The 26,959-nt window shown below is 35.5% G+C and overlaps 1 protein-coding gene across 1 annotated transcript in view; it reads right to left on the bottom strand.

Moving 5' to 3' along the window:
• LOC134648923 (nitric oxide synthase-like protein) overlaps positions 1–19,806 on the bottom strand; it is a 107,734-nt gene extending 87,928 nt beyond the window's left edge. The window contains exons 1-2 of the mRNA XM_063503545.1: positions 19,513–19,806; positions 13,654–13,973 (exon numbers count right to left, since the gene is read on the bottom strand). Of these exons, the coding sequence (XP_063359615.1) occupies positions 13,654–13,908 (255 nt within the window). The 5' untranslated portion in view covers positions 13,909–13,973; positions 19,513–19,806. The remainder of the gene's footprint in view (positions 1–13,653; positions 13,974–19,512) is intronic.
• Between the last annotated feature and the right edge of the window lie 7,153 nt (positions 19,807–26,959).

The following is a 26,959-nucleotide window of genomic DNA, read 5'->3' as shown; positions in this document are numbered from 1 at the left end:
TATTTTAGACGAGTAAATCTCATGTAGGTAAATCAGGTTTCCTAAAACTTAAACACGAAACAACAAAGGAACAAATTCGAACAATCTTTCACTGTAACATTTAACCAAAGGAACTTCCGCCTGCTCGTGGCTTAAAACTATTACCCGGTTGCTAAAAGCTGTAGTACCTAGGTGAAGAGATGTGTTTTTAATCCTTGTTATCCGAAACACGGCTAAGTTGAAAAGCCCGTAAGCCCATCAGTGGAACATCAGCAAGTTTGTTCGGAACGCGGTCCGTGCGCTGCACTCAAACAACGTTCCGTACGATTATGAACGATCGATGGCTTAAAAATGCGTGCCACTCGATTATCTGAAGGCTCTTATAAAAAACGCTTTGGTTATAAGTAGAATCGCTACTGCCAAAGAAGGGAAGGGCGGTGATTTTAAAGTGCCTATTCGTTTCAGTGTATTTTCTAAAATATTTTCTGTTGCAGCTGTTTGAATAACAAAACAGAATGGGTAGGTACTTAGGTAGGTACCATTTATAATTACCTACCTATTAAATTCGGAAGCCGTTCTAATATGAAACGAAAAGTCTTTCACAATTAAATAAAACATACAATCGAATTGAGAACCTCCTCCTTTTGCAATCTTGAAGTCGGTTATAAAGACAGAAACAGGAATAGAGATGTGATGAGAACTACAATGTATAATGTATTTTTTGGCCTAAAATATGTCCATCATTACTTGTTTAGATTTTACTAACAAAATTCTACCATATTTAATATTTGTTAATATTTCAACTGTTTATCGTCTATATCTTAATTTTCTCTAATTTTTATGAAATAAAATGTAACTCTGAAAAAGAAAAATAGCTGTCTCTTATGTTGGAGGCGAAATCCTCTTTAGGTTGCTTAGTGAGCGCAGTTAGTCAGGACCGAGAGAACAAGATGTCCTTTGGCGGTAATAACTTCAAGCGATCTCATATATGTAGCACATAAAAAAACACTTTTTCGTTTAGAACAAGCTTTTTAGTTATACAAGAAATATATATTTCAATTTTATTAGTAGGCCTAATTTATTCACTGCGTAGCTACGCTCGTAGCTCTACTTCGAAGCATATAGCATCATTTTCCCAACAGGTAATTATCCAATTTTTTAGAGGTGTAACCAATATGCGTTGTGATTAGCACTGAATGGGTTAATAACAGTTACTGTCAGATAAGCAGAGATGTGACTTATTTGAAATACTTGTATTTAAAATGCAAATACAAAATGCAAAATACCTATTTTGTATTTTGTATTTAAATACCTTTTGAAGAAAACTATTTTGTATTTTATTTGAAATAGTTTTTGTGACCTATTTTCTATTTTCAAAATACAAAATACTTTATAGTAGGTAATGTAGGTAGGAGTTACAACCTCTTCTGATCTTACAATCCTGGCCACTCTCTCATTCTTTTAACATGGAACTGTTGAATCTGTTTAGTAACGTCGCACATGATCACAAGTGTAGGGAGTGGTTAAAAAAGGGGAATCTTGAGTGTTACGAGGGTTTCAAGGTACGAGAGGAGAACAAACTTTTTTGCCCTGATGAAACACAAACGAGACGTTTTTATCACACTAACGAGAGGCATTATACTAGCTGTAAAACATAACAAATCTAAATTAATGCTTTTAAAAATTGTCCGTTATAAACCATCATCCATCGGATCCATCCTTCCGGTTAATATGAGCAAACAACTAGAAATTTGCACTTTAGATAGAGGACTGATTGACACACTGTTTTCAAAGAATAAAGAGAGTCTTTTCAATTCGGATATTCTGAGTAATACTTTTTAATTCAGACTAGGTATTCACTATTCAGAGTACCTTTTATCGCAAAGTATTTGTATTTTTAAAAAGTATTTTGAAAATACCTATTTCGTATTTTGTATTTTAAATACAAATTCAAAAACTATTTTGTATTTTGTATTTGAAATAGTATATCAAGGAAGTATTTGTATTTTGTATTTAAATACTTTTTATAAAGTATTTTTCACATCTCTGCAGATAAGTACCTGAAATATCTATTACAGTGCCACTACTCACATCATAGGTTTTTACTGCATATTTCAACGAAATATCGTGTACGAGTACATTAAAATATTCCCATGACATTGCTGTTTTTACGACGCAACGGAATACCCCACGTGATGTTACATTTTTATAGAACATCGCTGTATTCATTGATATCTACATACAGTTTATTTTTTAAAGTGCCAATTGACATAAGCGTAACGATGATCTTGTCACAAATGACGGACAGATAATACTAAACCTTTGTATAGATTTTGAGGAGAAGCGTATCGTTGATACTTGTTTTAATCTTGTTTAATGGAGGTACAGTGAATGAAGATAGGATCTTTCAGTTGTGCCTGACAGGTAAAATGTTATGTAGGTATATTACGTCACTTAGGTATTAAAAATGATAAAAACACTCGAAAATGGTTACTTATATATTATATATCTTAAAATTCGTAATGTTTTAATAGTTTATTAGTATTACCTTTACACAGCAGTGGCAATGCCATAAGAAGGATATACAGTGAAACCTGGTTAAGTGGGACCTGGATAAGAGAGAAACCTCTATAGCTGGGACTCATGGTGCGGTCCCGACACTTTAGCACTGAATTACCTCTGTTAGTGAGATAAAACGAACCTCTATAACTGGGATTAGTTGTTGTGATTTTATAGTCGCATTTACCTCTATAATTGAGACAGAGAGTGCATTTTACCTCTTTTACTGAGACTATATTTATAAGATTACATTTTTCTAATTGTTTTTTTAGTATTTTATATAGGAATGACCTCTGTATCTGAGATAACGTCAATCCATGACCTCTCTAACTTGGATTTTATTGATCAGTTTCCGTATTGTTACTAACTCTTAGTCTATCCAGAAATTCCGCATTTGCTTCATTGTGTCTAAACGACTTCAAGTTTCATTTAGTTACTTAATGTAGTTAAAACTATCGAAACGAAAGCCGAAATCTTATAAAGTAACACGAATAAACAAATTTTTGTTTAATAAATTTCTAAGACGCAATCAAGTCCGTATCAAATTTAATTGAAAGAATCTATCCTTTGGAGAATCATTCAAAATAAATTCAAAGAAATATTTAAACAGACTTATTAAATATTTAGGGACAAGGATTATTACAAAATACCTTATTAACTACCTCTATAACTGAAATATCCTCTATTCTCACCTCTATTAATGGGACCCTCTGTAAATGAGACAGAAATTTATTTGTACCTGGCTAACTGAGAGCCTGGGTAAGTGGAATACCTCTTTAAGTGAGACAAATCTGCTCGTCCCTTGAAATCTCACTTATCCAGGTTTCACTGTATTATACATTTGGCTTTCCCATCTCATTAAACTGTTATTTTAGTGGTAAAAAATGAACTTTAACTATGCAAAATGTTAATTAAATTTGATGCCATACCTGTACTGAGTGATATGCTCTTTATTGCACCGTTCGTAATTAGATCCCATGAATGCTTCGATATTGAACGTTATTACGAAGTTTGAATGGAGAAATGATAATTTTGCATTCGTGTGGATTGGATAGTCGATCGAATTTTGTGTTTAAACACACTAAAGTAGTTTTGTAAATGAGTTAATCTACTTTTTTATGTGACACGTTGCTATGGTTACGGTCTCCTGAGTCACTCTTAAAATTCTAGGTTTTTCGTATTTAAATGAACCAAACTTGCATTTTATGGTAGTTATAAGACCTTTCCATAATGGGACATCTACTGAGCATGTTAGTAGAACTTGGTACAGCAATTCTTCTAACAATCTATGCTACTATTGTCTCCTCGCTAATGGGACAGAATAACAACAAGAAATAGTTGATTGACCCAAATGATTAGGTATTTAATCAACAGAAAAACATTATTACAACAGCAGCACATTTGATGCAAGTAAATAGAACTAAAAAACAAAGTATACAAAGATAATGTTCATCCTAAGTTCGGGAGTGTGCACTATAACTTGTGTATCTAGTCTGGGAGCAAGACAAAGTTTAAGCAAGCATCCTTGCTCTAATTCACACAAAACCCGCAATTAGGTTTTGCAATCATGCTGCGACAGATGTACTGCGGCATGCATACATAGTTTAATGTCTAAAGTATTACCATAATCACTGTCTCTAGCGGTAAATTGTAATTAAATGTGCTTATCCTTCTGTGCACACATGTTTAGAGTTATACGGCCCGATTCGAACAATGCTTATAAGATCACAGCGATACGATTCGATTCGACCTCCGTTTCTATAGTTCGTTTTTTTAGCATTAGAAAGAAGGTAACCGATCTTGACATGTCTTTTGAAAAACGCTTTTTATAAATCAGTAACTATTACTTATGAAAGCAGAAGAATATAAATGATCGTATTAGATTCATAATTGTTACATATTTGCCATTATTTGTTTTTAAAACGGATTTTTCAATAAAAAGACACGTCAAGATTGTTTACCTTATTTCTAATGCAAAAAAAAGAACTATAAGAAAAAACCGGCCAAGTGCGAGTCGGACTCGCGCACGGAGGGTTCCGCACCATCAACAAAAAATAGAGCAAAACAAGCTAAAAAACAAGCAAAAAAACGGTCACCCATCCAAAATTGCTTAACGTAAAACGTTTGCTTAACTTCGGCCAAAAATCACGTTTGTTGTATGGGAGCCCCACTTAAATCTTTATTTTATTCTGTTTTTAGTATTTGTTGTTATAGCGGCAACAGAAATACATCATCTGTGAAAATTTCAACTGTCTACCTATCACGGTTCGTGAGATACAGCCTGGTGACAGACGGACGGACGGACGGACGGACGGACGGACGGACGGACGGACGGACAGCGGAGTCTTAGTAATAGGGTCCCGTTTTTACCCTTTGGGTACGGAACCCTAAAAACTGTATTAAAAGAACCTAATAAGGAGCCCGGAAATAGTTTTCTCTCAGAAATTGACAGTGTCGAATGTAAAGAAAATACGAGTCTATGGAATATTGTAGCTTCATCAAAAGAAAACGCCATACTTCGTCACGCCATTCCTAAATCCTATTTAGACACTGTATGACGGTAGCCGGAAAAAAATGTTAGGGTTCCATGAAATATTTTTATTTACTTATTATTTTTGGTTGAGAACTTTCTATTATATTTAGTGTATTCAATAATAATTCACCCAACTAACACAATGAACACATTTCGTCATTAGGTATTAAAATGGAGTCTTTTGCGTCATAATACAATAGGTGTAGCACAGATAGGTATTTAAAGCGATTTTATTGCCGGTATTAGCTTTGTTTAGTATATTATGCACTTGCGGGCTTACGAGTGTATAATATCAACTCCCGTATGCGGTGCGTACGAGTCACGATTCCCATCTGCTATCGCTAACAAACACCACTTTATTATGCGCAGATAAAACGCGCGTCTGAAACAGCTCTTTACAAAGTTGAAGCGCAAGTTTTTATAAATTCTTAGCCGCATTTCAAACGAAACAAATCCTATTTTCGTCTTATCTCAGGCTTGAAGTAAAGCCTTCATTCTTGAACTCCAACAATAGTTGTTTCCGGCTTATTGTGTTAACTGCAGCTCTATTATCGCCACAAACGAGTAATCTTGTCTAAAGACAACTGAATGGAGGAAAAACGATAACGTCCATTGCAATGGTAGCTGTTCGGGAGCATCGAGGATTTAATGGGATTAATTTTATTGATTTAGATCCATAGACTAGGAATCCTCTAGACTGAGCATCGTAACGCTACCCCCTCTGCCACTTATACGATAGTTTTACTCGATCTTCGAGTCAATCCCGTGCCGTGATTGGTCCGTGTCTTTGAACGGACCAATCACGGCACGGGATTCGCTTACCTCGTCCCTCTGCACCCCCGTATTTTTGGCAGCATCGGTTTCATGAAATAATTGCTCTAAACTCAGTCTAGAGGATTCCTAGTCTATGTTTAGATCTAAGAAGTACGGCAGTCATTAAGAGCTTATTATAAACTAGCGACCCGCCCCGGCTTCGCACGGGTTAACAAATTATACATAAACCTTCCTCTTGAATCACTCTATCTATTAAAAAAACCGCACCAAAATCCGTTGCGTAGTTTTAAAGATCTAAGCATATAGACAGATAGACAGTGGGAAGCGACTTTGTTTTATACTATGTAGTGATAAAATAAAAATAAATAAATAAATAAATATTATAGGAAATTGACTAAGCCCCACAGTAAGCTCAAGAAAGCTTGTGATGTGGGTACTCAGACAAGTATATAATATACAAATACTTAAATACATGGAAAACAACCGTGACTCAGGAACAAATATCTGTGCTCATCACACAAATAAATGCCTTACACAGGCAGGGTCACTACCTACTAGGCCAGACCGGTCGTCAAACTATATTGTTAAACTAATTATAAACTCAACGGGCAATTGTAAAGTTAAGCCCACGTTAAGCCCGTCCACGCCAAAGAAGAATGTATGCACGGTTACGTTACGTAGGTTGCTGCCGTCTCAGTGTAAAAAGTCACTTGCATACAACAAATAGGTAAATTCATAAAAAATCCAAATGAACCACCTAATTAACCAACAAGCCAATTTAAACGTACACTGTTATCAGAATGACATCTAACTGATATTATTTATTGAATTAAATATCATACACTAAAGTAAAAGTGACCAAGTCCACTGGTTCCAAGTCCAAGTTTGATCTCATTCCGGTAACGTGCATTTCGCTCGTACGTGTCCGTACATGTATTGGCGCGGGCAAGAGGCCCGTTAAGTAAATAACACGACTTAAATATCAATCTGCTGTCAGTCTACGTTCGAATGGGCCTGCTATTTAAATATAAATAATTTGAATCTTGTCACTTTCACTAATTTTCTAACTATAATTGTAATACCATACGATTCAAATTCAATAAATATACCTATAGGTAGACATACTAATAAGTATTTCATAATTTGTATACCCTGTCAGTCATTTTGTCTTTTATGATTGTGCCGTATTGTCGCAACATTGTCTGTATTGAGTTTTCAAGTCGGTCACGAGTCAAAATCCACGGCGAGTAATGAAGCCCTGCCTCGCAAATGACTCTGGGCCCGATTCGGATTTTGTAATAGACATCTATTAGATATCTTTTAGACATCGCCAAGATACGATAACGATATGTTTAAGATCTAACCTGTCACATTTGACATTTCCGCGATTCTGGAGATACTCTTGAACGATTTCCACAAGATATTACTTAGAGATCTAATTCACATCTAATAGATATCTAACACGATCTATCGTAAAAGTGACATTGGTTCCCCGAATTGAGCTGCAAAAGAGAACTAGTTGAAATCTAAACTATAACGTATCTAGTACGTGTCGTCTCTTGTGAATATCTTGAAGTTCGAATACGGCAGTTTGTCTGTATTGAGTTTTCAAGTCGGTCACGAGTCAAAATCCACGGCGAGTAATAAAGCCCTGCCTCGCAAATGACTCTATTTTGTGCGCCGTCACGTGACTCCGCGCTACGTGCGAAAGCATGCCCCTGTCCAAGTGTCCATGCTCAAAACCAAGCATGTAACATTAACTAGTTATTACAGAGTGGCTCAAAAAATATGTCGTTTTTTTTACTGCGGTATATTGATAATGATTTTAGCAAACGTTAGCGTTTGTGTATAATAATTTATTATTTCAGAATAGGTACTTTCTTACACTTACACTGATAATAATAAGTGGACAGTAGAGGCACGTGCGTGAATTTGAAGCCAGGCGACGCTCAGAACTCGACACTAAGCGTGACGAGCTAAAGGCCAGGCCACCTGTGGCCATCACGTATAATTGTGTCGGAGGGGTGCTGACCTGCAGCGAATGTGGCCGTACATTTGCTGCAAAGATTGGTTATGTCAGTCACCTGAGAGCGTACCAGCGACGCTCTCAGCGGTAGATAGCAGTCGCTGTGGCCGAAAACGGCTAGGAGAAAAAGATAATGATGATGATGAATAAATAAGCCAAAAAAACTTTTTCATTGATATCACCTATTCCTCTCTCTGAATAAAATAGAATGCTATAACTTTTTCTTATTTTGTAAGTTATATAAGTAAAACTTGTGTTTTAATAAAAATATAAGTTGAAAAAAGTTACGTGCAAAGTTCTTGGCATTATAACTGACACAGTTCTTTATATGAGTACCTAGGTAGCTCACCATCGCCCTGGGATGTGTAAAGTCTCCCTTTAGAAGATATATTGACTGCCCAGTCAATATTTACGGATTCAATGCATCTTTTAGTAAAAAGTATTGCTATTTATGGAGCAACTGAAGGAATTTTATTCCACTGGATGGGGCATTTCAGATTTTGGTTTAGTTTCGTAACAGAGTATATATAGGGTACAGGGTCAAACACATTTTAGAAAAAGGTTACTGTTGTGGACAATACAATAAAAGTTTATGACTCTGGTACATACACACATTTTTCTTATTTGGGTCTCAAGTATTGAAAAAGTGTGTCGCACATTAGTAAATACATATTAACTTTAGATAGCCTTAAGTTTTCGATATCTACAGCAAAAACGCGTGTAAGTTAAGCAACTACAAATATGTTTCCTACAATTATTTATGTTTAGATTGTGTGCGATGCGTATGAAACAAACACGTTCTTTCACTTGCCGTTCGGCTACGTACACATCCATGTTAATATTATACCGGTGGAGTCTGTGCGGAAAGAGAAGATTCGTGGAATGTATATGGGGCCCAATACATTCCATGACTCTTCTCTTTCCGAACAGACTATATACGCGTCTCATTCATATTTCCGAGCTTTTTGTCAAATTGATATATACAAACAGAATAATGTTGTATCGACACAAAACGTCGTCAAATCTCTTTTATATTCATTATTGCGAAGCTATAAATAAAACATACAACAATGGGCGAGTCGATATCGCGGTATCTTCAGCGGTGTGAGCATTATTATGAGAAAGGTTCTCTCACCGAACGTACATGGATGTAAATTACCATCAAGTGGAACAAATAATGGAACGCCGAGAAAGCCATTATCATAAAACCTAGCCTTTGCAGCGTGACTCCGCCTTTCTTAGTCACACATAACTTTTTTGTAGGCTTTACTTTCGATAGATTAGATTTCGGTACATGTCAGAGCACTTTACGATGTTAACAAATTCATTTTGTAAATGTCAGTACTATAAAACTACCAATTTCGACATAGTTAACTAAAAGTTTATTACAACGTCATAATAACTTTGTAGGCTATCTACCTGTATTCGTTTGTTTGATCAAAATAATTAAATAATTGATTACCTACACTTGACACAATAATTATAAATGAAAGCCCGGAGGAATTTATCGTACTATGGTTAGAATAGACTCATAAAAAAGTCTCTTACTAAGTCTGTACTAAAATTTGAGTCAGAGGATTGAAAATATTAAAATGGAATCGAAAGCGTTACATTGCTAAATTATTAATTACGACACAGCCACCGCAAAAAACTTAAATCTGAATATTTGAATGGAATGTATTAATAAGTATGCACGACCTAGATCAACAATATTTCTGAATCACTTTGTGTTTTCCCAAAAGTGATAAAAGGCGACTCATCATCGGTGTAGCGTCAAAGGAGGCTAAATCAGAAATGTTGTTTTGTTATCGACGCGATAACGACGCGAAATATGTTGATGACGTAATAATTTCGTGTTTTAGAGGTGTCGGGAAATACCGGAATCGTCACCGTCAATTACGATTTCATGAAAGGATGCTATTTTTACTAGGTACAGGTTAAATATGAGGTTAATAGCTCAGGGAACCAGATAGGCTTGCCACAGTGACAGATTGTAAACCTCTACAGATGTACTTAGAGTTGTTAAAAGACTAGTCTTGAAGACTTTTAAACCTTAAAGACTTGCAAACCTTGAAGGTTCAAGCTTTGAAGACTCAAGCGTTAAAGGTTTGAGCTCAGAAACGGTTCAGAACCTTAACGACTCAAGCTTTTTATGAGCTCTTAAGAGTAAGTCTTTAAGACTCGGGCTTCATAGAGAGCTCAAGCTTTAAAAACTCGGGCCTATTGAAAGCTCAAGCCCCCGAACCTCGAAGGCCTGAGTCAAGCGTTAAGAGCTCAAACAACGAGCGTTATAGGCAGAAAGTAATATTGTGTATTTATTTTACCCTTAATTTGACGGTGTCCGGTGTGGCGGTCTACCTAGTTTTTAGGGCTCCGTACCCTAAGGGTAAAAACGGGACTCTATTACTAAGACTCCGCTGTCCGTCCGTCCGTCCGTCACGTCACCATGATGTATCTCATGAACCGAAATAAATTTAAATTTAATATTTTAATAGCTGAAATTTTCACAGATGATGTATTTCTGTTGCCGCTATAACAACAAACACTAAAAACAAACAAAAAAACAAATCAATCTAATCTCTCGGGTTCCTCACGGGCACCCTGTATAACTATCAAATATGGCATAGATTAATCTAATTTGTTAAAAGCTTTTAAGACTTAAATGCTACAAACCTTATAGACTTAAACCTTCAAAGCTTAGGAGGCTTTAAAGCTTGAGGCCTAAAGACTTCTTCGAGGCTCGTAAGCAGCAACGCGAACTTATTAAGTTGAGGCTTATATGGTCGAGACTTTAAGGTTCGAGGCTTCTAGACTCAGAAGTCGCGACTCGAGTCTTGTAGTTTACGCCTCGAAGCTTAAATTCACAACACTAGATGTAGGTACCTACTGCATTTCGTCACTTTTGCTAGCGTATACAATTTTGATAGAGCAATTTATCGATTTAAACTTTCGTGAGACATATTTTAAACTGTTTAGACGTCAACGAAAATTTTAGTGAGTGAAACCGTTGTCGTATAAACAGTGCAATTTTATGTCTTCACAATTAAACGAAATTAAACATTGTATTAAATAAAGGATAAGGGTACATACCTATAACTTTGAGCTTTATAGTTCGTTGACGAGTAAGAATCTGCACGAGGTTAAAATTGTAGTAGGTACTCGTGGGACTAATAGCGAAAAGGATCCACAATAACAGTGTGGCGACGTCAGTGCTAGACAGGAGACAGGTTTACCGTTAAAGCTAAACAATAAAATGTACAAGGGTCAGTTCAGTAAAAGAAAAGTACGCATCTATTCTCTAAGGTAGATGTCCGAGTGTCCCAGGCCAATTCTAACGTACTGACATTAGAATGTCATCTAAATAATGTCATTCAAATATCGTGCATTTCGCTCATACTTGTCCATACATGTATTGGCGCAGCCGAGACACACAATAACTAAATAATATCATTATCATGTCAGTGTACGTTCAAATTTGTCCGTCACTTTCCCGGTAGATGTCATCTTTAAGAGCCCATCAACGTGCACACTAGCGCCACTGCTAAATAATCGTGATTATATCAATTTAAAGAAAGATATTTTAAAAAAGGGGGCCGCTACGTACTGTATCTTGTATTAAAGTACCTTTTGAATACATCAAACTAGTTTCTATGTTGCTGGATTCGTCAATCTATAACCTCGAAAAAAAAACGGCCGTTTTATCTTTGGACGCATCGATTGACGAATCCAGCAACATAGAAACTAGTTTGATGTGTTCAAAAGGTACATTAATACAAGATACAGTACGTAGCGGCCCCCTTTTTGAAATATATTTCGTTAAATTTAAATAATCACGATTATTTAGCAGTGGCGCTAGTGTGCACGTAGATGGGCTCTTAAAGTTACCTAGTAATATAGGTAACAACAGGGTGTCTTCTATTGGGCGGTGTGTGTACTGATCAGTAGTAGTTAGTATTTTTTGGGGTTCCGTACCCAAAGGGTAAAAACGGGACCCTATTACTAAGACTCCGCTGTCCGTCCGTCCGTCTGTCACCAGGTTGTATCTCACGAACCGTGATAGCTAGACAGTTAAAAATTTTCACAGATTATGTATTTCTGTTGCCGCTATAACAACAAATACTAAAAACAGAATAAAATAAAGATTTAAATCCCATACAAGAAACGTGATTTTTGACCGAAGTTAAGCAACGTCGGGCGGGGTCAGTACTTGGATGGGTGACCGTTTTTTTGCTTGTTTTGCTCTATTTTTTGTTGATGGTGCGGAACACTCCGTGCGCGAATCCGACTCGCACTTGGCCGGTTTTTTTTACCTGTAAAGGTGACCATTTGGTGTCCATTTCCAACCGCAGCTGCACTACTGTTCATTTTACTATGGAAATTGACAGTAACAGCGACGCGTTCAGTACCAGTAGTGCAGCTGCGGTCAGAAATGGAATGTTACCCTAAGTGTAAATGATGTTGCTGGTTATTTGTTTTTACTTTGATAATAATTTGGGGCATTATGTATGTAGGCATTATTGTCGATGGCGCTTACGCCGCTTAGCGTCGCGCGGCATTGTATTTATATCGGAGCATAGTTAACAAAGGCGTAAGCGCCATCGACAATAAGGTCCCTTTTCATAGATAACGTCACATTTAGAGTTAATCTAAAGTAACATCGCGTACTTATACCCCACGGGTAAATAGTATCGCTTTGATGTAAGTTGCTTGTGTAATTAATTAATTATCTAGGTATATTGTAGTCTTTGTCGTTGCCATACTAAGACCTATCAAAAGATTGGCTTACGAGCGCACAATGACATTATCGTCAAAAGCTGGGAATATTTAAAGTGGAATATCTCTTGAAAAAGTTTTTAGCGTATTTTCTGGCTTATAGTAAAACTAGAAATTTATTTTCTTCGTTGAAACTGTAAATTCGCGTTTTAATGGGAGTTTAAAAAAAAGTGCACCCAATTAGCGACGCAGTTGTTAAGAAAAGTTAATCATTGTCAGTTTTGTGACGATAATTAAGCATTTTTTAATAAAACTTGGTTTTGGTGTTAATTTCATAATAAGCGATATTACAGTGTAAAAAAGGCAAAAAGTTGATTTCCATAAAGATTTCATTCTTAATTGTCGTCACATCGATTAACTTTTCCTAACTACTCACGCTAATTAAGTACCTACCTATATTATTTTCTGAAAACTCCCATATAACAAAAGAATTGTGTACAGAAATCTTGACTTATTTTGTAATTACATTATTTTGTGATATTTCGTATAAAATAGTGTACCTATGTACGCGCCGCTCTCCCGAGAGATAAAGGATCTACTATAGGACTATGCGTCAAAATGGTTCCAAAACCAACAGAGTTGAGAGTTAGGTCATTAGATAGGTATTTCTATCTACTTAATTTTGTTCTATGGGCACCAATCTATTAACTTATTACCTAGGCAATAGAGTCCACCGCCGGGCGAGCTCGGCAAATCATTCGGTGTGCTCGCCCAGCGGTGCGCGAACCCTGCAGCAATTAATTTACTTACTTGGACTCTATTGCCTATTAGGTAATAAGGGTGACGACATTTTGGCTAAAATATCAATATCTCAGTTCTGCAATGGAATTCCGCTTGGTGCCCATAGAACACAATGAAGTACATAGAAATACCTATCTAATGACCTTACTCTCATTTCTGTTGGAATTGGGTCCAGGCTCCATAAAAAGTTGCCCATGGTCCTTTTTGTATTGAACTAACGTATGTACATTCATTTTCATGTAATTATAAGAAATCTGCAGCCACTTACCATAATACTGTTGGAATAGAGCGTGTCATAAGACTCTGCCTTGGAGCACACATTCCTCAGCTTGTAAGGTTTCTTGAGCGGCGGTGGCAGCGCATGCCCCTGCTTGTGCGAGGGAGACGCCTGCTGCTTCTCCCCTACATGATTCGCGTTCGACTTGTTCTCCTTCTCTTTCATCAGCTTGCTATTGTGGGTCAGGTTGTTCTTCGTGAAGTTGCCGATATGCTCGAACATACTCGTCAGGTGTTGGGACATCATTTTGATAGGTTACTTGCACTTTTATCTACTTAACCGAATTCGAATTTTCGCATGTTCCTTTTATGCTACTTTGCATTTAAATTTTAGTGAACCATTTGTGTAAATTGTAACTTTGTCACTTAATTCTACTGGTAATATTAGGACAAGTCTACGTCACATGTCACAGAATCTTAGAATGATACACTTCTAAAGTCAAAGTTTAAAATTTATAATTAGTGATTTTAACAATTTTGTAACGGGTGCTGTTTCAAACATAATGAAACCCAAATTGTTCCCCTAGAAAACCTAATTAACAAATTTAGCACAATGACGAAATTTATTTTGTATTTCAGTAGACTACACAAGCGAATTAATAAAACTTTACTCACAAACAGAACAGAAGAACAGCTATTTATCCATTAAGTCAGGAGTTTACCTATTATGAATATTCAGGACTTCTTTGAGTTGGTAATAAAGCTGTGTTGAAAGTTTCTATATAATGCCTTATGAGACATATTAGGTTGTTACACTGTCTTTGTGGGTATTATCTATATCTATATCTGTCTATCTTTGTTTGCATTAGATGTATTTATTTATGTTTACAAGTAGCTTATTTTGTGTTTCCATTTCTAATTTCACAGGCTATTCACGTGATGTTTTATATAACTTATCGGGACATTTTTGAAAAAAAAAAAACACTGTACGCCCGATTTTGATTTAAGAAATTGTTAACGCGTTCGTCTCCTTTTGATACTGCCTTGACGATTGCTTTTGAAATGCAGTCAGGGTCATGTTATTAGGCATCTTGCTCTCACTTATTGGTACGCGTGAGATGCCTAATAATGGTCCAATGACACGTTATCATCCCCTAGTTGTTTTTAGTTATTTCATGTCTTTTTCTGGCAAAGCTTATTAAGTGAATGCTAATTAAACTGATGCTCTTACTGACTTACTGACATTATTTGAGTGAATTCGTGATGTCTGTGGGCCCGATTCGGATTTTGTAATAGATATCTTTTAGACATCGCCAAGATACGATAACGATATTTTTAAGATCTAACCTGTCAAATTTGACATTTCCGCGATTCTGGAGATACTCTTGAACGATTTCCACAAGATATTACTTAGAGATCTAATTCACATCTAATAGATATCTAACACGATCTATCGTAAAAGTGACATTGGTTGCCCGAATTGCGCTGCAAAAGAGAACAAGTTGAAATCTAAACTATAACGTATCTAGAATGGATCTAGTACGTGTCGTCTCTTGTGAATATCTTGAAGTTCGAATTCGGCAGTGTGTCTTTGTGTTCAACTAGGAATTTAAATAAATGTATACTTCGCCTTTCTCCTTACTATTCTATCCCCTAAATACAATCTAAATACAGCGTCAAACATGTTAGAGCGGGCCGACGTGTAAAACAATGTCGCGACATCGATACCGTCACTTGTTTCCGCCGGAGTTTGCCCGCGGGACTTACCCGGTCTATTTACACAATGTTAACGACTTGCAGATGAACCACTAGGAGCGCTTAGACGAGCGTTTTATCTGTGTTCACGTTATTTTTACTCGAACACAACAAATTCAAAATAATAATCGATACTTATGAGCCGATTTCGACAAATGTCTATTTGTCTATGTGTATTAAGCGACTGTCAAAAAATAAATTTTCAAGCCGATAGAATTCGTTACCGAGTCGTACAACCTATTTTTTTTAAAGATGTGTGAAATGTGTTAACTATAATATTTATAATAGACGTTGCATTGTATAAAGGTGTAAGCGTGACGATACATAATTAATTTACAACTTTTAACTATTAGGTATGCGTTAGTATTTTTTATTTACCTGTATCGTATTGGTTCCATTAATTTGAAATAAAATAATTTATGTATATACACAATACCCTTGTAGGGAAGAAAATGACTCTGAAAACGATGAATACATACGCATACTTTTGTTTGGAAGTCAAAAATTTTATAGTGACTGCAGTAGTTGTGAAAGTGCTATAATGGCTCTAAATCTCTATGTTTAATGTAGTATGTATAAGTAGGTATGGAAAACCACTAGAATGCCTTAAAACTGCTTGACTGTTATTGCTGCCAAGTTTGTAACAATTTGTTACGTTGACATAATTTTTTAAAGAAATAATGAACTCTTCAATTTTCTTCTGCAGCCATCAAAAAAAGTGTCGCTAATAAATCACGGCGGTAATTTTGGTACAATATTGTTTCCAAAAAGTTTAAAAATATTAAAGCAATATTTTGGGAGAATGTTTTTTTTTTTAAACAAAAGCTCGGCAATAATGGCCCATCAAGAACTTGCCACAAAGAGAACAGATCGCGGGCAAGCCCGGCGTCTTATCGCGACCAAGTTTCCTGAATTACTTTTATCGACTTTTACTCCTTGGTTTGATTGAAATCTAAACAATCACATTGTTCGAGCGGCACTTATGTTTCTTGAAGAGTATTTAAGTATATTTTCGGGTTAATTACCTTTCATTATTTTATTCAGGTATTAAAATTAGCTTTTCTGTGCGTGACGCGTTTACTAATTGAGTCATAATCGAGCCGAAACAAGTTTCGGAGCGTTCAAAGTTAACTTACACTTCTGTTTTAATTTGAAATGTCTACAGTTTGGATTGCTTTGTTTGTGCCTGATTGCAAATAAATACAAATTATGGATTTTAATTAAATCGTCCGTTCAAAGAATAATAATAATGCCGTCACAGATAAGCGGGACTGGCGTTGTTTAAAAGTATTTTACAATTCATTATCAATTCAAGAAAATGAAAATAATCATTTTATTAATTATTTTTTGACTTTATTAGTTAAAGTTTTATTAAATTTTTGATCTTACACACAACACAAATCACAAAAGATACGTTTCTTACGAAGACAATCTTTCGGTAGTCCGACAAATTTTCTTTATGCAATATTTATGATTGCCTCGGATTTTTTCTTTGCTCGTTTCAAAAGTCTAGTTTTATGCTCAAAGAAATACAAAATACCCTCATGAATACATTGTGATGGTACAAAGACAGCATAAATGTATGCTAAGGGATTTTATAGAATCTTTAGAGGTTACATTTTGAATTAGACTTTTTTCCAAGTTAAATCTTTAACTTAAATCGCGTGTATAGGAGGCGCGTTTGTCGCTCGTAAAATATGTAGGTAGGAACATTATACATGTTTAATGTTCGCTAAAAAGATACTTTCAGTTAAAACGAAAACAAAAAATACATTTCAGAAACTATGCGGCAGCAACAAACAAAAAAACAAACACTGTGCACACAGTTTCCATAAAACTATTAGCTACTTAACATAATAGCATGTCTTTTTTATGGTAATCACATTGAAGAATATTACATATTGTAATGTAAAATGCATGAGAATGCTAACATTTCTTCTAGTTTTAGTTTCGCTATAAAAACTGGGAAAGGAACTGCTCTGAACAGTGTTGACAAAATTCAAACTTTAGTGTGCGAAGTAGGCCATACTGGCACTTACACATCCGATTGTGCTGGAACTTGCAAATGTATGATATTTGACGGGAATAGTGGGAAATATTCTGTTTTGCTGGAAAAAATCAAAAATCAATAATACCTCTGGAGCGAGTTTAACTTGTAAACAAAAACTTGGGATTTGTGTATATTTTATTCCTTCCGCTACTTAAGTAATAATTACCCACATAATACTGTGACGACAGGACACCCATTGTAGGTACCTATATCGAAACCACTTAAAATGTATTGGTTATACTTATTCCGTTTAATAATCTGTTATCATGCGTGAATTAGGAAACTTAAAGAAATCAACTGCCTTATTATAGAAAAATATATGATAAAAAAACAAAATCTCATTCTTGTCCCTGAGCAAAGTATCATACCTACTTTTAAGCACTACGTGTGTTTGACCTGTTAATTAAAACTGTAATAACAATGTCTATTGTTAGATATTAATATTACACTTTAAATATTACTAAGCTATAAGTCATGCGTAGCCTGTGCTCTGTTTAAAATAAAAGGGGCAGTCACGTGGGCGAGTGAAGCTCATCCTCACGTGAAATGTCGAACGAGCATCGTTGTTGGTAATAACGGAGGATATTTTCACCTAGTCTCTTGATGGCCGAGTTGGTGACGCTAATATTATGTGCGGATTTGAATACCTTCTTGTCTATTTGAAAATCGTGTAGGCTATTTGGGACTAAGAGAATAATATGATTCATTACATTTGCTATTGTCTATCGGCGCGATTCGGGAAATGATTTAGAGATTCACTAGATATGAAATAGTAAAGATATGTGACGTTCCACGGAAAAGGTACCTTTGCCCCCGGCTGAATATTGGAGCGGCGTTGCGGCGGCGGCGGAATAGCGTAAGCGCCAGCCGCCATAAGGTACCTTTTGCCGTGCTGCTAGCACTGATCAGTCCGCACTAATTTAAAACCATTGTTTAATACAATAGGTTTAAATTCGTTCAAACTGATCAGTGCTTATACATACGAAGGGTTAATAACTCGCTATAGAAATAAACAGCTACAACGTAGCCAAAAATAATTTAACTATATTATTTTTATCCTTTTGCAAATCACCATCCTTTTCAAAACCCTTTTGTCATTATGGTCATTACTTGACATCATTAGGGTTTTCGTTGACGTCATCGAAATAATATCGGTAATTTTCTCATGAGACCGCGTCGATGGGATATTAAGTCAGCGCCTAGTGTGTTACAAAGCTGTTTTAGGGTGTTAATGAGTTATTGAACCGCTCTGGCTTTTATGCTAGATTTGAATAAGAATAATTTATTATAGCTGACGTAATAAATATGTGTTCTACAAGTTTTTGCTAGCTCAAATTTTATTTGTATGCTGTGCAAAGTTCACTCTACGTTCAGGATACAAATTTTAGCGAACTTACAATAAGTCTAGTTTTATAAGTTTTCAAGTATTTCTGTGTCGTCAAACACTTCTACACAATTTAGATGGCATTGGCAGCCTTTTATTTAGCATGAACTTTTAAATAAGACCTTGTAGATTATGTTTCAGTTGTACTTTGTGAACACGTCTATGGATTTTTATTTGTGTGTTTACCTGTTTCTTAATTAAGGATTTTATTAACTATATATACTGTTCATATTTAAGCTGTTTAATTTGGGTAGTGAAAAACTTTTATAAATGAATTAATAATACAAACTTTTTAGTTGTTATAGAAACTATGTTGTTAAGTTCCCTCTTTTAGATTTTTCTGTGGTTTTTGAAAGCTTTGGTTTCCTGACTAAAAAAAATGCTTTTGGAACACTTCAAAACTATTGATACTTATCCCCTTGAGGCATTTTGTTTATTTTTTAATTAGCAAAATATTTTTTTATTAATATTCTCCGAAATATGTTTAGATATTTATACTTAGTCCTCAATAATTTGTCTGAATAATATAATAACTATATTTTTAGGTTATTAACATGAAAATTGTACAATATTTAATCTTGTATTTCTGTTTGATATATTTTCATTGAGGATCTTTAGCCATGCATTACTGACTGCAATAAAACATTTTTAAACTTAATCAAGTACGACCAAAAAGTGACAAAGTTACAAGACATACGTTTGCCAAACTTTCCAGAACTTACTCTAACTTTTGATATTGGAATGACTAAATGAGTGTGTGCCAGGGTGCATGGCGGGGTGTCCGGCTGCCGCCGTGGGCTCGCGTGTACTGCCGTGGTTTGCTTCGAGAGGCCATCAGCAGTCGACGGCGACGAACCACTCTTCGGCGCGTGAAATACGCATGCGCGAACAAACTCCGCCCAGCAAAAGTTTTGGATATCTGAATGGAACTTTTACGGATAGTTGGCTTGATTGAGATGTTTGCCGATCGTTTACTGTTTTTAGTCATTCCTTCTTTTTGCCTTTTCAAATAGAAACGTTAAGTATCCCATATCCCATTAAATGTTGTTATTGTGCAAAAAAATCAGCTCATAAATAAAGAGCGCCTTACTCACTTTCTTAAATTATTGTTTTTGCTCATTATTTATTAAACGAAGATAGTTTGAACCCGTGACCTCCAACTTTGTAAACCACTAGTAATATCAACTACGAGTAATATCCTTTAAAATATAAGGTCGCTAATTTCATTCCACTTTAATTATTTATTTTTAGGTTTCTTTGCCTCAAAAGGAAAAAAACGGAACCACAAATGTGCAGTCAAGCGTGAGTCGGACTTAATTACTTAGTTCTGATCCGATCCCTATGGGTTTTTTACAGACATTTAATTCACGTTCCACATAAAAAATACATTTTTAAAAATTGGGTAATGTGCGGAACCCTTGGAACGCGATTCCGACTCGCACATGACCGGTTTTTTCTTAAAAAATGTATAGATCAAGTGAATAACACCCAGAATAAATCACAAGTAAAACACACACCCTTAAATCTTTATTTATTTCATCTTAATTTGATCGTTTATTCTGACAGTAACGTTATTCGCAGATGACGTGCTACATAAAAAGTCGAGCTTAGGTAGGTAACTATACCTAATATTTTATTGTAGTTACGAAGACAACAGTTCTCCACGAAGCTGAGATAACAGATGTAGTAATATTGAATCTATTGTTGCGATTTGCCCTGTTATTTACGCTCTCAATCAATGAAAAAAAAAACCAGATTTGTTCTCTAAAAATCAAAGACCAAACATGAAAAATATGCCAATTATTTTAGACAAAAAATAGTAGATATTTTAGTAGATGGTTTAAAAATAAAACCTAACATTGAAGTCATTTTTGTGTGGAGCGTGGAGCCTCATCGATTTCAACGCAAATACCTTTTCGCCAATTAAAATACCCAAGCGTGCATTTGACCCCTTGTTCTAGCAGAAAAAACTCAACGTTTTACCGAAAAATACGAATTCGTTAAAAAGTTTTTGTGTAATTTGCTTATCGAATCTACCGGTTGAAAAGGGGCATTGTTTCATTCATTAACAGGAAACAGGAAAAGCCTATCATCCAAATTGGGTATATAACTATCTCTTTTGAAGTATTGGCAATTTACAAATCCGCCATTCATGGATACTCTGCAGAAGCTTCTTATTTTGCTTTTTGATGGTGCGATGCGAAGGTTAACGGTGTCGGTACAAACAGTAACACACCTAACTAACCATCTGTGGACCTTATTACAAAAGGCATAAGGTCGACCGACGTACTGTTAATAGTGTGGGCGATGGTATGTGTAGAAAATAAAAGTCGCATACATATATCAAACCAATTAATATATTGGGAAATAGGAAACATAATACATTCGAAAAAACCGCAAGGGAAAAGACTGATGGCAACGACATGACATGTAACACATAAGTCACTTTAGCCGGCCAGATAAATGTACAGTCGAACTACAAATCTGCAAGCGCTCTAGATATTCCATCCGCGCGTTATCCGACTACGGCGATACAAGAAGGTTTTTGCAAAAATTTGTCAGGCCGCTATACAAGGCTGGTTTTTTATGACCTGCAATATTTTACAACGTGAATATGTATATAGGTCATACTGAGCAACTCTTACTATGGGACCAACCCCGAAATCGCGAAAAAAAGGTTTACCCTCCCATAGAAAATGTCAACCTCAGACCACCCAAAGTGTATGAAACGGGCAATTTTTTTAATGAGATCGGGTTTGGTCCCATAGGTAGTTAAATTTGGTTAGTATAACTTATATATAACCTATATAAGCGAGGATAATGTTTACACGCTTCCAAAAGTGTAACTCCAGCAGCTGGTGTGCCTAACTCAGCAAGTTCTTGCTTATGGACAGGGTTTTGTCATTCCAAACGGTGCCGAGTAGGTACAGATGAGAGTAAAACTCAGGGTAACCAGTTACTGTGGAACGACCTGGATAATCCCGTCAGGAATAAATTTTGCTTTTTATTACGTAATAGAATGTTGCTGGTAAAATTAAACATAACGTAAAATTCTACCATTTTCTAACAGCAGTACAAATATATCTATTTGGAAATGATTAACAGGTGCAGATCCGGATTAAGTATGAATCCTTATGTAGTTCTGGAGAAAATACAAGATTTTCTATGTAAGTCAACCATATTTATTTAGTTGCAATGTATGTTGAAGTCATGTAGGCATTTTGCCAACGTTTGCACATCAATAAGTTTCACATAGGTATTAGGTATTTAGGTAGAAAAATATAGTGTACCACAGATCGTGGTCGTACACAACCATATTACAGCCGCGCCCTGTACTCGTATGCAGCCTATTGTTTTACGTCGCGTAGTACCTGTGCAAAGTTTTCAGTGTTAGATCCATCAGATGCATGTAAACACTTCAACTAGTACTCATTAAACTTCGGTCTCTAATCAGGCCGTGTAGCCAACGTGCCAATCGCTAACGCTCCGTAGCGATCGAAACGCAACTGTCACTGTCGCACTAATATGGAAGAGTGATAGAGAGACACAAAGCGATTCGATGGCGAAGCGATAGCGATTGTCACCTTGGCTAGGCCGGCTGAGCACCTGCCCACAACTCTATTATACTTGTACTTTTGTATGCAGATTCATATTTAAAAAGAAAAACCAAATAAGCGCGATTAACACAATGAAACGCATTACAAATGATTTAATTTTACCTAAGAAAAACATTAATTAGATATGACACTAATCAAAATATATAATAAAATAATTTGATTCGTTTCCAAAGTTGTGTATGATATTTTGTTTATCAAAAAATAAAAAATGTAAATATTTCATGTAACCGTAAACTAACAGAAGAGCCTCCTATGGTAATATTTTGCTTACCAAGCGGCTCCATCCGTTGAATCATAAACTATCTTAACCTGTCTGATGAACTAAAGAATTTTGAATTTCAATTTTTGAACGTTGTATACGTTTATATTTTAATGTTATTTACGTTTGTTTCCTCGATTTTATTTTTATTAATTTATTGGTCAATAAATAAACTCGAATCACTTAATTTATATTAAGTAATTGACTTGCTATAACTTTACTCTCGCTAATTCTGAATACAATAGCAATGCGGAAGAAAACTGCCACGAAATAGTTACACATATGTGTACGTGTATCCAACCTGTGGATCCAACAACCATATTTCCAAAAATAAAACCTCTATAGTCGTAAGATTGTAACGGATGATAGATAAGCTGAAACAGGCGTAATGTCAGCTGTAAACAGTTTACACTTGGACGTAAAGCGCCGACCTCCGAGTTTAGCTGTCAAATGAAAATGTTCGCGATTTTATCTCTTATCGTAAATGTGGGCTACAAGCTACAAGTAGGAGCGGGATTTCCAGTTGAACTTCAAAATCATGAAGTTGTCGTTTTGCTCATTAATGTCTTTGAAAGCGTAATATAATCCAGTGAAATTGTAGAATTATGTAACTTGGCTCTTCTGCGTCAAATCCGGGAGTTCTTATTTTTTTGCAGACTTATTTATGATGTTGGCCCAATTAATAATCGTTGGACCTGGGGATCCGACCTTTCCCCTCCCTTTTTGGGGGGTAGGCACGGTACGGTCTCGTAGCTACTATGCCAAATCTGGTTTGTTTGACCTTAGGAACAATCGTTCCAAGCGGCATCGCCTGAGTCAAAAATGCATACTCACTGCACTCACTTAGCTTACGAGCTCAATTTCAAAAGAATCTAAATTTTGAAATCCTTTAAGTATCTCGGAAACTGTTCAATCTACAGAGACAGTTCTAATCTCGTATTGTAGCAAATTAAATCTTCTTTAAAAACGTCTAAGGAAGGTACTATTAAAAAAAAAAGCGGCCAAGTGCGAGTCGGACTCGCCCATGAAGGGTTCCGTATTTAGGCGATTTATGACGTATAAAAAAAAAACTACTTACTAGATCTCGTTCAAACCAATTTTCGGTGGAAGTTTACATGGCAATGTACATCATATATTTTTTTTAGTTTTATCATTCTCTTATTTTAGAAGTTACAGGGGGGGGGGGGGACACATTTTACCACTTTGGACGTGTCTCTCGCGCAAACTATTCAGTTTAGAAAAAAATGATATTAGAAACCTCAATATCATTTTTGAAGACCTATCCATAGATACCCCACACGTATGGGTTTGATGAAAAAAAAATTTTTTGAGTTTCAGTTCGAAGTATGGGGAACCCCAAAAATTTATTGCTTTTTTTCTATTTTTGTGTGAAAATCTTAATGCGGTTCACAGAATACATCTACTTACCAAGTTTCAACAGTATAGTTCTTATAGTTTCGGAGAAAAGTGACGTCCAGAGGGCATTTGTGATCCAGAAATATTGTATTGTACAGACAGAATATTGTACAGACGGACAGACGGACAGACAGACAGACAGACAGACATGACGAATCTATAAGGATTCCGTTTTTTGCCATTTGGCTACGGAATCCTAAAAACTAGTCCTTTAGGGTTAGAATCGCCCAAATCTAAAATAAAACCGAAATTTTCGCGGTTTTTTCGATTTTTGACAAAGTTGCGTTCGGCGCTCGAGGTCACAAACTTGGATTATTCACTGGGCCAACATCATAAATAAGTCTGCAAAAAATCAGAACTAACGGATTGGACGCAAACGCTAAATGTATAAATTTACTGTATTAATATTGATAAGTATTTTATTATGCAGTGAACTAACGTGGAAGTCTGCAGCTGATGAAGAATTAATCATGAAACGAGTTTAACCATTCTTTAGTCAACACCTAAAGTTCAACTACTTATCACTTGTATACGGAGCTTCCGGAGCTTTGTTTTCAATGGAAAACATCACGTGATCACCTGTCATCTGTCATACAAAAGTAAGCGCCGGAAGCTCCGGCCCGGACACGGCCCGGTCTAACGTGAGTAATCCTTAAAGGCCTTTACCAGCCGAGGGGTCCACACCTAAATAATGTGTTCAAATTTAAATTTAAAATCAATATTTTCTCAATTGAATGGACAATTTCTAAACAATGGAATAATAATATAACTACACGAATGTAAATAAAAATAATAGATAATTTATTAAAAAAAAATAGAACATTATAAACTTAAAACTATTCTTAAATGCATGTTAGTTTGAAAGAAATATTATAATGTAATGCAAGTAAAATAACTACAACTAACAACTGCATGGTATGTAAGATTTTTGAATAATAAGTCTTTTTTTTATTATTGGACAACGCCATGCTCGACGAGCACACTTTTGACATTTACAAAATCATCAAAAATGAGATGGAAGCATTTTTTTATAAGAAATTTATTTGCATAATGTGGGTTTCGTGATATTTTTGTTTTTCATTTAATTTTCGTACTGGAGTAAGTAAACCGCTTTCCTCCTCTAACTTTCCCTAGATATGGGCGGTGGATAAGGTGACAAACATTTCCGTTGTTAGCAGCATTATACTACCCCACCACGCATAACTGCCGTAACAGCCGTCAGAAAAACTCATTCAATTGTTTACCGTATTCTCGAGCAACTACTTCCATATTTAAACTGGTATTTAAATGGTTGTTAGGTCGTTGTGGACAATAGTCGCTATCAAAGTAAACTGATAGTATAGGTGTTATATATCATAACATACAGAAATAACGTCAAGATTAAAAAAATATTATTTAAATGCTTTCTTCCACTTTCTCCCAATAAAGTAAAATAAATAGGTATATTATATCATAACATACAGAAATATCATTAACATAAGAAAATGCTTTTTTTTCTAATTTGTCTCAATAAGGTAAGCATCTGAAGTTTGGTTACCGTGAGTTTAGTATGCTTTAAACGTTTTATGATCATGAAACATTAAAAACATGAAAGCGTAATTGCTGAGATTACAGATAACGGTGTTGCATTAAAATGTAGCAAAAACAGAGTACATAGTTGGTGAAAAATAAGCTGGGTTTCCAATATCTTGTATATAATAGCCGTATACCTACACATTTTATATGCTATGCAGAGTCTAGAATGTTATATTTTAGATACAATAGTATTAAAACCTTCATGCTTTGGAAAACGTAGCGTTAAAAAACTCAATACAGATGACTAGAGATTTAACTGAGATCAGAGAATACTGAAATGAAGGATTCGCACAACCGGTTGGTAATGTAATGGTTAGCAGGGGACGTCATTTCGCTGATATTATAAAATTCAGTCAATTCATAGTGCAATATAAGCATTAAATATTATTCTATATTTTTCAACCACAAAAAACAATACAAAGTCTATGAAAAAATTACATTTATTTCCATTTTTTTTTTCGAATGTCAAAGGTTAATAGTTCCTCTTAAATACTATGTAGGTGATAAAAGTTATTGTGGACCGAAAATAGATGTTTCTACGACGTAATAAAACAGTAGTTAACTAGTTTAAAAAGGTTATAGTATTTTCAGGAGTTCATTCAACAAGTAGTTGTTATGGAGTATGCCATTGACGTAAAGCATTTTAGTACAAACAAATGACTCGTATCTGGACTGTGCTCGCGGAACACTAAAAGTATGTTTATATTGTTTACTGAATACTAATTTCTTGGATAACTCAATCAAATGAAGATTTCCACACTTACACTATGCTTCTGAAGAATTTTGTCTTAATGGTCCTCCTATACTATTAGCAGTTATAAATATAACATTTTGTGACAGGGACAACATAATATAATGCTATTAAGTCACACGTTGCTATATAACGGCCTGTGTGGTGTTACTTTAGTTTTATAGGGCATACGTATACAACGTGTCCCAAAATTCAACGATAAGCTGGCACCAGAAGCTGGACCTGCTCATGATTACACGAGGAAAAAAAAATTGAAAAATTGTAGACATGGTCGTTAAAAATACCACTAGGGGTGTAGATTTTCATTTTTTTTTGTAATTCCATAATAAATTGAGATATTTTTTTTATTTTTTTTCCTCGAGTACCTAGTCATAAGCAGGTCCATCTTCTGGTGCCAGCTTATCGTTGAATTTTGGGACACGTGGTAGATCCTGGTAACCTTGATAAGATAGTTTGAGCAAAGTCGAAGGAGATCGTCGTGGCAGATCGTCCGTCTGTCACTATTGCTATTCGACTAGTTGAAGACAGAACCGAATGGAAACATGATAGTT

The sequence above is a fragment of the Cydia amplana genome, chromosome 6, assembly GCF_948474715.1.
Source record: "Cydia amplana chromosome 6, ilCydAmpl1.1, whole genome shotgun sequence".
NCBI lineage: Eukaryota > Metazoa > Arthropoda > Insecta > Lepidoptera > Tortricidae > Cydia > Cydia amplana.
This window is presented reverse-complemented; position numbering and strand designations above follow the sequence as displayed.